Raw genomic sequence first — 14635 nt, forward strand, 5'->3', positions numbered from 1 at the left:
ACCAGTCCACAGCACAGCAGACGGAGGAGGAAGACATAGCGTGGGCGATGAGGAGCGGCGGTGTCCGGAGCAGGAGAGGTAAGTGATTTTTTTATTTTATTCCATATGAGGCTGATGGGGCTGAAATATCACTTCTGGGGGCTGGTGACATAAAATGGGGCTGAAATATCATTGCTGAGGGCTGGTGAGAAGCAATGGGGACGGATTTTAGGCTGCTGGGGGCTGGTGAGAGGCAATGGGGGCTCAAATAAGGCTGCTGGGGGCCGATATGAGGCTGCTGGGGGCCAATATGAGGCATTGGGCTCTTATCTGAGGTCTGATTGGGGGTCATTTACATTGGGGTCTGATCTGAGGTGTAATAAAAAAAAAATAATAATCTTATTGTTCTCCTCTTATGGGCCGGTGCGTCTTATAGGGCGAAAAATATGGGTACATGAAAAACCTTACAATATTTTTATTGCAATAATACTTCATTGGAAGTGCCTTATTCATTGCACAGTAATACTTGTAAAGGGCTAACCACTTCAGAGGTGAAGAAACCTGAAAGTTTTTTTTTTGTTTTATGGAAAGGTTTGTATTTTTTTGCTAAAAAACATTTTTGTAATGGGTTTTGTTAAAAGTTTTCAACCGTTTGGCTTCTGTTCAATGCTATTTACAGGGAGATCCATAAGAGAACTCATCTGATGGCTCCATCTCAGCTACTCCTGTGCTGTTCTGAGCGATCATATCAAAGTTGATAAAAAATGTATAGCCAAAATACATGCATTTCAGTTAAAATAAAGCGTTCAGCGGTGTCAGCCTTTAAAGGGGTTGTCCAAGATAATAAAAAAAATAGCCCAAAGCAGAGAAAGTGTTAAAATAAAATATCCTACAGTCTCAGGTCCAATACATAGTACTGGAGATACGCCTTATATCCCTACAGGACCACCGTAGTAAACCTCTTGTGCTGTAGATCACACGGGTGACTAGCTGTAGAGGGAGTACTTGATATACTTATATTTGTACCTTGTCAAATTATTGTATAGGTATATTAGAAAATGTTTCTTTATTTTTCTATTGAGATAACAAGATCATAATTTGTATCTGTTTGTACAAAAATAAAAAATTATTTGATTTAAAAAATAAATAATGACTAGCTGCAGCGGTCACGTAGGATATGTTGGCACGTTACTGCTGCAGCCTTGTAAAAAAAAGCTTGACAGGGAGGACCGGAGCAAAAGAGCTGGAGTGGGACAGAACCTGGGGAGTATGAGATCTTTTCTTTGTTTCGGGAACTCTTAAACTAGGCATATGAAACATTTTATTGGCGATTAAAAGGGGTGAAAACTGTATGCTGACTGTAGTATGAAGACAAGACCAGCTGAACAAGTGCAATGAATTGAAAACTGCAAGTATAGTGTGAGGAACATTCACAAGTGGTTGCTTGATAAATTGCGCCACCTTGTGGACAGCACATGTATGGCAGCTGCACCATTTACAGTGAGATTATGGTAAGAGTAGGTGATTTGTTTGTCATTTGTCCATTTGTTACATGCATTATTATTTTAAAAAAAATGTTAACAATATTGTGGGCATAAATAGCACCTGGTGGCCCTGTAGGTATGTAAAAGATGCAATTACACATCATTAAAATGTACTCTTCTGGGCACCAGCATTCCCTTTCAAAGAAAACCCTGCATGACCCCACAATATGGCCCTGAGACATGCTGTCCAAAGAGACATCATGTCTAGTGGTCACACCGCCGGTGGTGTGTTTTCACAGTGAAAAGTCAAAATGTTATAAGAACCCTTCACACGTCCCTCAACTAATTATAGCTGCAACCTTGCGTCCACTAGAGGACATCATTCTGAGTGCCACCCTCCATAGCTATACTATAGCTTCTTCCTTTAGAACTATAATTTTCCTAACTGATGCAGCCATATGAGAACTTGTTTGCGGGAAGTTTTTTTTTTTTTTATGGATTTATTTTGGGGTTAGATACACAGTATTTAACCCTTTCTACCCCGGGCTAGTTTTCACCTTCCTGCCCAGGCCATTTTTTGCAAATCCGACTTTTATTTATCCAAGCCATTCAGAGATTTTTTTTCTCGTGACACATTGTACTTAATGATAGTCATAAATTTGAGTCAATATATTTCACCTTTATTTATGAAAAAATCCCAAATTACCAATAATTTCAAAAAATTTGCAATTTTCTAAATTTCAATTTCTCTGCTTTTAAAACAGAAAGTGATACCTTATAAAAATATTTATTACCGTATTTTCCGGAGTATAAGACGACGGGGATCATAAGACGACCCCCAACTTTTCCATTTAAAATATAGGGTTTGGGCTATACTCGCCGTATAAGACTACCCCTGAATGCCCAGCCCCTCCCTGTCTCCAAGACGATCTTATCCAGTCCAGGGAACTGACCATGGCAGCCAGGGCTTCAGTAGCGTCCTGGCTGCCATGGTAAACCTATCTTTTTCTTTTCACATTCCCAGTTTCCCACATAGGAACTACTAGGGGCTGGGAAAAGATGGTGGGTCCATTGCCATGGGGAATCTGTGGATGGCACTGTTATGGGGGGGGGGGGATCTGTGGATGACACTGTTATGGGGAGGGGGGGGGATCTGTGGATGACACTGGTATGGGGAGGGGGGGATCTGTGGATGACACTGTTATGGGGAGGGGGGGGATCTGTGGCTGACACTGCTATGGGAGGGGGATCAGTGGATGACACTGCTATGGGGAGGGGGATCAGTGGATGACACTGCCATGGGGAGGGGGATCAGTGGATGACACTGCCATGGGGAGGGGGATCAGTGGATGACACTGCTATGGGGAGGGGGATCAGTGGATGACACTGCTATGGGGAGGGGGGATCAGTGGATGACACTGCTATGGGGAGGGGGGATCAGTGGATGACACACTTATGGGGAGGGGGATCTGTGGATGACACTGCTATGGGGGGGGGGGGGGGAATCTATGGATGACACTATATAGCATCTTATGCTATATGTGTCATCCACAGATCTCCCCCATAACAGTGTCCCCCAATACACCGGCCCTGCCGCTCACAGCAGTATAATATCTAAAGACTTTTCATTAACCGGCAGTAACTTGAACTTTAAATCAGCGGTATGATCTTTATTACCTTACATTGAAGCTCCGATAACAGGCAGAGCGGGCGGCGGCGTAACGTCATTCACGTGACGCGCATGCTGCATTCATAAAGTGGGCTCACTCACCCGCAAACTCCTTCTATGTCGCGGTCAGCGCTGACCGCGGCATAGAAGGAGTAAATGCGGCGGCATCGGTGTTTTCACCTATGCCGGCGCATACAGCAGGGTTTCGGCTAAAGGGAACAGCCGGTCGTAACAGTACGGCGCTGGGCGGCAAGTTACGTCCCGGGGCGCCGTACTATTACGGCGCTGGTCGGGAAGGGGTTAAAATCCACCATTGCTTTCTGTGTTTTGTTTCCACAACATTCACCATGCAGAACAAATGACAGCATATTCTTTATTCTGTGGGTCAGTACGATTACTGTGACACAAAATTTACACAGTTTTAGGTTTTACTACTTTTGCACAATGCTTTTTGTGTGACCATATTCTGAGAATCACTTTTTTTTTATTTTACCATTGATGGCGCTGTAGGATAGCTTGCATTTTGTGGGATAAGTTGTAGCTTTGATTGATACTATTTTGGAGTACGAGACTTATTAACGTTAATCCTTTTTTTCAAGAAGAATGAACAATACAAGGTAATTAAGCCACTGTTTATAAGCATTTTGACGGTTATCAAACTTACAAAAAAAACTAATATAAAAGACAATTCCTGTCTGGAAACTATAGCACTTCACTAGTTTCCATCACACATACGTTTATTAAAGTCCCCCTCTGGCTCAAGAATTGAACATTAACTGGGGGAATGAATACTTAAATGGTGACCTCATTTTCATCTTTTTAGCTGCAGATTCACCAATTCCTGGGCTCCTCTTCTGCCATCCAAGATGACCACACCGCTTGGTAGCCCAAGACACTTCCTGCTGCAATTGGATTGGCCAACACAGCTCACGTGAACAGTGCTGGCCAATCCAAGAGCAGGGCTCAAGTAGGAAGGGCCTTGGACTACCTATGCACGGTGTGCACCACATAGTCTGAGAAACCGAATGGCCATCTTATATGGCAGAAGAGGAGCCTGAGAATTAGAGGATCTGCAACTAAAAAGATGAAGGAGGGTACCAAGTAAAGTGTTCTGCTCGTTCCCCAGTTAATGTGAATTGTTTTCTTGCACCAGAGGGTCGCTTCAGGCACTAGGACAGATACGTATTCCATACCTTCCCCAGACAGCATATCTTCTCAGCCACTGACTTGGAAAGGACTCCATACTGTACATCACAGCATCTCCATAGTCCACAAATGGAAGCTGGTTCCTTGGGGAAATAAAATAAGATTGGCATCTTACTACTTGGATTTACCATCTCTTTCTAATTATGGGGATCCGGCCACTGGAACCTCTCCTCCCGAAAAAAAAATCACAATATAAAAGAGACAGCACTGATAAATAAGCACAGAAGTTCCTATGTCTTGGTCTACAAAATGTGGGCAGCACAGTGGCTCAGTGGTTAGCGCTGGAGTCCTAGGTTCGAATCCGACCAAGGACAACATCTGTATGGAGTTTGTATGTTCTCCCTGTGTTTGTGTGGGTTTCCTCCGGGTACTCCTGTTTCCTCCCACACTCCAAAGACATACTGATGGGGGACTTAGATTGTGAGCCCCATTTGGGACAGCTTGATGTTAATGTCTGCAAAGCGCTGCGGAATATAGTAGCGCTATATAAGTGCATAAAATAAGTACATAAAATAAATACAAAGAGCTGCCTTAGGGATTGGTGGGTGCCTCATCAGTCTGATGAGAAAAAAATTGAGATATCCTAGGAACATACCACTACTTATGATGATGGGAAATCTCACAATTTAGTTTCATCTATTCTACCATGGCGGAAGCTGAAAGGTTATGTTCACATCTACACCAGATTCTGCCATTTTTACCAGGAAGAATAAATAACCATGGTGCACCATTCTTCCTGTCCAAAACTGATGCAATTTAATCCGACCAATTGGCTAACAAGTCTTTTTCTCTGATCTCTCCCATTTCCTACCGATAATGCATACGATGTAACTTAGACTATATAGGAGACCCTGACAAGTACTTACCTCTGACAGATGTGATTTGCACATTTTACCAAGAGGTCCATGCAATGAACAGCGATGATTCCCATAACAACTAAACTCAAAGGACCCAACTGCAAGAGAAAGAAGGAAAAATTTAAACTGAATACACTTACAGTCGTGGCCAGAAGTATTGAGACTGACACAATTTTTGGTTTCCCCCAAGTTTGCTGCTTCTGTGTTTTTAGATCTTTTTGTGTCACAGATGGCTTCAGTGGTGACATCTCTCTGGTAGACACATCACTGCTGAAGATAATCAGGTGATCAAGCACATGCCGAGGAGCAAGAAAACAAACTCCCGGTAACTATGAATCCTTAGCCTAGTGGGGCAATTAGTATATGTCATTATTACCGGAGAAGCCCTTTAAGGACCAATTAAGTTCTGAAGTGATTTTGAGAAATCATAACAGACATCACCCATAAATGACCGAAAGTCACCCCTCAAATTATTCAAAACTCATTTTTGGAACTTTGCTAACCCTTTAAGTGTTCCACAAGAAAAAGTTAAATTTATGATTTATTTTGTTTTGCAGAATTTCCATTTAAATCCTCACTATTGATTACCCTAAGTCTGCAGTTCACAAAAACACCCCATATGTGGTTGTAAACTGCTGTATGGGCATACTGCAGGACTCAGAAGGGCCAGATGTAGGGTGTAAATAAACACCCTACATGTGGCCCTTATCTTTTTCCTGGACATTTAACAGTGCTCAAGAGACAAAGAGCACCATGCTCATTGGAGGCCTAATGTGGTGATTTACGCATCTTGTGCAGACAACTGTAGAGGCTCTGGGGTGAAATAATAAATGGAATCCCAGAGAAGTGACCACATTTTGGAAACTCTGCCCCTCAAGGTATTGCTGGAATGGTTTTTGGGAGCTTCACAATGTGTGCCTGAGGTACTCCAACAGTGGAATCTCCTTACAAGTGGTGCAATTTTGGAAAATACACGCCTCAAGGTATTTTATCAAGGGATGGAGTGAACATTTTGACACCACAGGCATTTTGTAGAAATTAACCCTTTCATGATTGGGCCTGAGAAGGCCTATATGGCCAGGCACTTTTTTTGTGGTTTAGCTCACGTGGTGGTTCGGCAACCCTATTTTTTTAAATATATTTTTAAAACAATATGCATAGTTTGCGTGACTATGGTGACGGTTTCAGTTAGAGTGGGCATTTTTTTTTTTTTTTCATTTTTTATTATATTGTTTATATTTATTTAATTTATTTTTGGTACATAATATTTCCTACAAGAGGTCATTAAAACGCCTCTGGGGGTAACGGACACTTTTTTTTTTTTTATTGTACATTTCTTTTTACTGTAACTGGGATCCCAGTGGGACATGGCACACAGCTGATCAGGCTCTGCCAAAACACTGCTACTCTGCTCTGGCCCAGAGACACCTGGTGGTCACGTGACTGTAAGAACAAATAGAGAAAGCGGCTCAGCTGCTTCCTGTATTCACTGCATAGCGCAGTATCCACTGTATATATACTGAACAAAAATATAAAAACACAACACTTTCGGTTTTGCTCCCATTTTGCATGAGCTGAACTCAAAGATCTGAAACATTTTCTACATACACAGAAGACCCATTACTCTCAAATATTGTTCACAAATCTGTCTAAATCTGTGTTAGTGAGCACTTCTCCTTTGCTGAGATAATCCATCCCACCTCACAGGTGCTGATTAGACAGCATGAATATTGCACAGGTGTGCCTTAGACTGCCCACAATAAAAGGACACTCTGAAATGTGCACAGTTTTGCCTTACTGGGGGGGGGGGGGGGGGGGGTTAGGAAGCCAGTCAGTATGTATCTGGTGTGGCCACCATTTTCCTCACGCAGTGCAACACATCTCCATCGCACAGAGTTGATCAGGTTGTTGATAGCTGTGCGAAGTTGCAGAATATTGGCAGGAACTGGAACACGTTGTCGTATACGCCGATCCAGAGCATCCCAAACATGCTCAATGGGTGACATGTCCGGTGAGTATGCTGGCCATGCAAGAACTGGGATGTTTTCAGCTTTCAGGAATTGTGTACAGATCCTTCCAATATGGGGCCGAGCATTATCATGCTGCAACATGAGGTGATGGTCGTGGATGAATGGCACAACAATGGGCATCAGGATTTCGTCACGGTATCTCTGTGCATTCAAAATACCATAAATAAAATGCACCTGTATTCGTTTGTCAATAGCACACACCTGCCCATACCATAACTCCACGGACACCATGGGCCACTCGATCCACAACATTAACATCAGCAAACCGCTCACCCACACGACGCCACACACGCTGTCTGCCATCTGCCCTAAACAATGAAAACCAGGACTCATCCGTGAACAGAACGCCTCTCCAACGTGCCAGACGCCATCAAATGTGAGCATTTTCCCACTGAAGTCGGTTGTGACAGCAGTTCCAGACCCCGATGAGGACGATGAGCATGCAGATGAGCTTCCCTGAGAAGGTTTCTGACAGTTTGTGCAGAAATTCTTTGGTTATGCAAACAGATTGTTTCTGCAGCTGTCCGGGTGGCTGGTCTCAGACGATCATGGAGGTGAACATGCTGGATGTGGAGGTTCTGGGCTGGTGTGGTTACACGTGGTCGGCAATTGTGAGGCCGGTTGGATGTACTACCAATTCTATGAAATGCCTTTGGAGACGGCTTACGGTAGAGAAATGAACATTCATTGCACGGCAGGGTGGATTTGATTTAAATCAATATGATTTAAATCACAATTTAAATCACTAGTCAGTAAGGCTTGATTTAAATCATAGTTTTCTACATAAAGACTAATTCTTGCTGGTATAATTTATAATATGCAAGTAGAGGAAGATTTTTAGAATAACAACTTTTCATATTAGTTTGATTAGGTTGATTCTGCATTCATAGGTTTGTAGAAGTTAGGATTAAGGTCTTTTTCTCAACTCTGTTCATGTTATAACATTTTTGCTGTGAAGAAGAGGCATGTGATCTCTGCTGAGTCAAATTCAGTTTTGAGAACTGCAAAAGTAAATCAAGCATCTGTGATAATATCTTGTAGGCAGAGAAACTGCCCAATAATCTTACAAAAACCTCTGGAAGAGCATGACATTGTGAATGGATTAATGGGATTTATTTACCAAAAGAATTACACATATAGAAACATAGAATGTGTCGGCAGATAAGAACCATTTGGTCCATCTAGTCTGCCCAATATACTGAATACTATGAATAGCCCCTGGCCCTATCTTATATGAAGGGTGGCCTTATGCCTATCCCATGCATGCTTAAACTCCTTCACTGTATTTGCATCTACCACTTCTGCAGGAAGGCTATTCCATGCATCCACTACTCTCTCAGTAAAGTAATACTTCCTGATATTACTTTTAAACCTTTGCCCCTCTAATTTAAAACTATGTCCTCTTGTAGCAGTTTTTCTTCTTTTAAATATTCTCTCCTCTTTTACCTTGTTGATTCCCTTTATGTATTTAAAAGTTTCTATCATATCCCCTCTGTCTCTTCTTTCTTCCAAGCTATACATGTTAAGGTCCTTTAATCTTTCCTGGTAAGTTTTATCCTGCAATCCATGTACCAGTTTAGTAGCTCTTCTCTGAACTCTCTCCAAAGTATCAATATCCTTTTGGAGATATGGTCTCCAGTACTGCGCACAATACTCCAAATGAGGTCTCACTAGTGCTCTGTAGAGCGGCATGAGCACCTCCCTCTTTCTACTGGTAATGCCTCTCCCTATACACCCAAGCATTCTGCTAGCATTTCCTGCTGCTCTATGACATTGTCTGCCTACCTTTAAGTCTTCTGAAATAATGACCCCTAAATCCCTTTCCTCAGATACTGAAGTTAGGACTGTATCACTGATTTTATATTCTGCTCTTGGGTTTTTACGCCCCAGGTGCATTATCTTGCACTTATCAACATTAAATTTTAGTTGCCAGATTTTTGACCATTCCTCTAGTTTTCCTAAATCCTTTTCCATTTGGTGTATCCCTCCAGGAACATCAACCCTGTTACAAATCTTTGTGTCATCAGCAAAAAGACACACCTTACCATCGAGGCCTTCTGCAATTCCGCTGATAAAGATATTAAACAATATGGGTCCCAGAACAGATCCCTGAGTTACCCCACTGGTAACAAGACCATGGTCTGAATGTACTCCATTGACTACAACCCTCTGTTGTTTGTCCCTCTGCCACTGCCTAATCCATTCAACAATATGGGAGTCCACATACAGCCTTATTCTACATAATTTAAAAAAAATATTTCATGATGGAATAACCTTTGGATGGTAATATATTTTCCTCAAAAAGCATTTTATATAAAAAGAAAATCAGATTTAAAAAAAAATAAAAATATTTTTTTATTTTATTTTTTATTTTTAAATCATTGATTTATATCCACCCTGTTGCACGGGCAACAGCTCTGGTAGACATTCCTGCAGTCAGCATGCCAATTGCACGCTCCCTCAAAGTTGCGAAATCTTTGTGGGCAGTCTAAGGCACACCTGTGCAATATTCATGCTGTCTAATCAGATTTGTGAACAATATTTAAGAGTAATGGGTCTTTTGTGTATGTAGAAAATGTATCAGATCTTTGAGTTCAGCTCATGAAAAATGGGAGAAAAACTGAAAGTGTTGCATTTAGATTTTTGTTCAGTGTATATACAGTGGATATAAAAAGTCCACACACCCCTGTTAAAATGTCAGGTTTCTGTGCTGTAAAAAAAATAAGACAAAGAAATCATTTCAGAACTTTTTCCACCTTTAATGTGACCTATAAACTGTACAACTCAATTGAAAAACAAACTGAAATCTTTTAGGTGGAGGGAAGAAAACAAAGTAAAATAAGTGTTATAACTGGGGATGTAGCTGTGTTCAGATTTAAGCAATCACATTCAAAATTATGTTAAATCGGAGTCAGCATACACCTGCCATCATTTAAAGTGCCTCTGATTACCCCAAAGAAAGTTCAGCTGCTCTAGTTTGTCTTTCCTGAAATTTTCTTAGTCGCATCCCACAGCAAAAGCCATGGTCCACAGAGAGCTTCCAAAGCATCAGAGGGATCTCATTGTTAAAAGGCATCAGTCAGGAGAAGGGTACAAAAGAATTTCCAAGGCATTAGATATACCATGGAACACAGTGAAGACAGTCATCATCAAGTGGAGAAAATATGGCACAACAATGACATTACCAAGAACTGGATGTCCCTCAAAAATTTATGAAAAGATGAGAATAAAACGTCTGGGAGGCTACCAAGAGGCCTACAGCAACATTAAACGAGCTTCAGGAATATCTGGCAAGTACTGGCTGTGTGGTACATGTGACAACAATCTCCCATATTCTTCATATATCTGGGCTACGGGGTAGAGGGGCAAGACAAAAGCCTTTTCTTACAAATAAAAACATTCAAGCCTACGTTTTGCAAAAACACATCTGAAGTCTCCCAAAAGCATGTGGGAAAAGGTGTTATGGTCTGATAAAACCAAGGTTGAACTTTTTGGCCATAATTCCAAAAGATATGTTTGGCGCAAAAACAACACTGCACATCACCAATAGAACACCATACCCACAGTGAAGCATGGTGGTGGCAGCATCATGCTTTGGGGCTGTTTTTCTTCAGCTGGAACTGGGGCCTTAGTTAAGTTAGAGGGAATTATGAACAGTTCCAAATACCAGTCAATATTGGCACAAAACCTTCAGGCTTCTGCTAGAAAGCTGAACATGAAGAGGAACTTCATCTTTCAGCATGACAACGACCCAAAGCATACATCCAAATGAACAAAGGATTGGCTTCACCAGAAGAAGATTAAAGTTTTGGAATGACCCAGCCAGAGCCCAGACCTGAATCCGATAGAAAATCTGTGGGGTGATCTGAAGAGGGCTGTGCAAAGGAGATGCCCTCGCAATCTGACAGATTTGGAGTGTTTTTGCAAAGAAGAGTGGGCAAATCAAAATGTGCCATGCTGATAGACTCATACCCAAAAAGACTGAGTGCTGTAATAAAATCAAAAGGTGCTTCAACGAGGTATTAGTTTAAGGGTGTGCACACTTATGCAACCATATTATTTTATTTTTATATTTTTTCTTCCCTCTACCTAAAAGATTTTGAGTTTGTTTTTCAATTGAGTTGTACAGTTTATAGGTCACATTAAAAAGGTGGAAAAAGTTCTGAAATTATTTATCTGTCTAAATTTTTTACATCACAGAAACCTATATCAGAATAAGGATACTGCAGCATCCCCATTAACGTGACATGTGCTTTATTCACCAAAGATGCGACATTTTGGTTCACTCCATGGAACCTTTTTCAAGCAGTGTGTGTATTATATATATATATATATATATATATATATATATATATATATATATATTATATATATATATATATATATATTACATACATACATACACACAGTGCTGCCCATAATTATTCCTACCCCTGGAAAATTTTGACTTAAAGTTACTTTTATTCAACCAGCAAGTAATTTTTTGATGGGAAATGACATAGGTGTCTCCCAAAAGATAATAAGACAATGTACAAGAGGCATTATTGTGGGGAAAAAAAACGGAAAAAAACAACATTTCTCAGCTTTTTTTTACATTTGAGCAAAAAATACAAGATGTTCCGACTGTGGAAAATCTCAGAGGACGTGGTCGGAAGCCAAAAGTGACACCTGTGCTGGCCAGAGGATAGTTAGAGAGGTGAAAAAGAATCCAAGGATCACCACCAAGGCTATCCTGGTGAATCTGGGCTCTGCTGGTGGTAATGTCTCAAGGCAGACAATCCAACGGACGCTGCACACTGCTGGGTTCCACTTCTCCAGATAAGGCACACAAAAGCTTGCTCGGCCTTTGCAAAAGCTCATCTGGACAAAGAAGACGACTTCTGGTCTTTTGTGTTATAGTCAGATGAAACAAAAATGTAATTGTTTGGTCACAATGATGTTTCCTTCATTTGGCGTAAAAAAGGAGAAGCCTTTAACCCAAAGAACACCATCCCCACTGTCAAACATGGTGGTGGGAACCTAATGCTTTAGGGGTGTTTTTCAGCCAATGGACCAGGGAACCTAATCACAGTAAACGGCACCATGAAAAAAGAGCAATACATAAGGATTCTCAACGACAACATCAGGCAGTCTGCAGAGAAACTTGGCCTTGGGCACCAGTGGACATTTCAGCATGACAATGACCCAAAACACACAGCAAAAGTGGTGAAGAAATGGTTAGCAGACAACAACATTAACGTTTTGGAGTGGCCCAGCCAGAGTCCAGACTTGAATCCAATTGAGAATCTGTGGAGGGAGCTAAAGATCAGGGTGATGGCAAGAAGACCCTCCAACCTGAAAGATTTGGAGCTCATTGCTAAAGATGAATGGGCAAGAATACCTGTGGAGACATGCAAAAAGCTGGTCTGCAATTATAGGAAGCGTTTGATTGCTGTAATAGCCAATAAAAGCTTTTCTATTGATTATTGAGAAGGGTATGAAGAATTTTGGACAAGACACTTTTTGCTCAAATGTAAATATAAGCTGAGAAATAGTTTTTTTCCCCACAATAATGCCTCTTGTACATCGTCTTATTATCTTTTGGGAGACACCTATGTCATTTCCCGTCAAAAAATTACTTGCTGAATAAAAAGTAACTTTAAGTCAAAATTTTTCAGGGGTATGAATAATTATAGGCAGCACTGTATACACACACACACACGTGCTAACTGCACAGGGCATTGGCAGTTAGCACGTATATATAAAAATGAAAATTGACAGTTTTCCACAGATATGGCATTTCAGTGCCCATCTGGTGCTATCTGAGTCTCACACGACACCCCTTATTTTTTAGGCAGGTTCTACTAGGTACGAAAATGCCATAAATTTGGATGTAAACTGCTGTTTGGGTACACTGCTTGGTTCAGAAGGGAAAGATCACTGGCTTTTTCAGTGCAGATTTTGATGGATCGGGTTAGGGCGCCATGCTGCTTTTTTGGGTACCAGTACAGCTATTTTCTAAGAACCATACATTTTTTATTTATCTCTCAATGGAGCTGTTTGAGGGCTTATTTTTTGTGGGAAGTTGTGATTATCATTGGTACTATTTTTTAATTTTCAGTTTTACACAATACAAAGCATTTAAAAAATAAATCACGTTTGTGTGTGTTGCCAACTTCTGGCAGCCAATTTTTTAAAATTTTTCTGATGATGGTCCTGTGTGAGGGTTTGTTTTCTGTGGGATGAGTTGAAATTTTCATTAGGCTAGGTCTACACAACGACATTTTGTTGCACCAATGTCGCGCGACAATTTTTATAACAGCAGTCTATGGAGTCGCACTGCAACATGCAACATGCTGCGACTGAGACGCAACAGTCGCAGAAAATCCATTTGAGATGGATTTTTCTGTGACAGTCGTCGCATGTTGCAGTGCGACACCACAGACTGCCATTATAAAAATTGTCGCGCGACATTGGTGCAACAAAATGTTGCAGTGTAGTTGTGACTTATTGTCGCACGACAAAGGTCGTTGTGTAGACCTAGTCAAGGTGACTGTTTTGGCACAGTTTTTATTCATTTACCGTATTTTTGGGAATATAAGAAGCACCAGAGCAGAGCCCCAAATCAGATGCCCATTCTTTTTTAGACCCCAATTCTTCATCAAACCTCAGATCAGACCCCAAAATCAGACCCCCCCCAAACCTCTATGAGCCTCAGATCAAAACCCTCAACCTCCAACAGCCTCCCATCAGACTCCAGCCTCCATTAGACTCTGAGCAGACCCCCATTAAACCCCCTAGCCTCTATTAGCTTCAGGTCAGACCGCCCAAGCCTTCATTAGCCTCAGATCAGACCCCCATCAGACCTTACAAAAAATAAAAAATAATAAGGTTACCTGACTTGCCCCGGATGGTGCCGCAGATCGAGGACACACCGCTCCACTGTTTCTTCCGGGTCATGCTGTGCACTGTGCACGGTCAGGACACAGTTCACACAGGGACCCGGAAGAAGATCAGAGAAGGAGAGTACAGCCAGTGCAGCACTGCCCTCACCTCCCATAATGGAAGCATTTGGATTATAAGACGCACTTTCCCCCCAATTGGAGGGGGGGGGGTGCATCTTTTAGTCCAAAAAATACAGTATTTACTTTACAGAGTTCACCTGACAAGGTAGATCATGTAATATTTTAAAATATCCAGTCGTTACGGTCGCAGCAATACTCCCTATTTCAATTTTTTTCAATTGTAAATGAGTTACTGAGGGGGAAGTGTTTTTTGTTTTTTTTTAAACTAGAAACTTGTTTTTCTAAAATACTTTACTTTTTATTTTTGTCCCACTATGGGACTTCAACTTTTGGAGGTCTGATCCCTTTTTCAATGCAGTACAATACATGCTGTATTGTACTGCATTGGAACAGTCACTATTACACT

The 14635-nt window shown here is 41.3% G+C and overlaps 1 protein-coding gene across 1 annotated transcript in view; it reads right to left on the reverse strand.

Moving 5' to 3' along the window:
• Positions 1-14635, reverse strand: part of LOC121008049 (proton-coupled amino acid transporter 1-like) — a 97104-nt gene that overhangs the window by 55372 nt on the left and 27097 nt on the right. Inside the window, exons 4-5 of the mRNA XM_040440329.1 lie at positions 5205-5293; positions 4326-4421 (exon numbers count right to left, since the gene is read on the reverse strand). Coding sequence (XP_040296263.1) covers positions 4326-4421; positions 5205-5293 — 185 coding nt within the window. The remainder of the gene's footprint in view (positions 1-4325; positions 4422-5204; positions 5294-14635) is intronic.

Source organism: Bufo bufo, chromosome 1, assembly GCF_905171765.1.
Source record: "Bufo bufo chromosome 1, aBufBuf1.1, whole genome shotgun sequence".
NCBI lineage: Eukaryota > Metazoa > Chordata > Amphibia > Anura > Bufonidae > Bufo > Bufo bufo.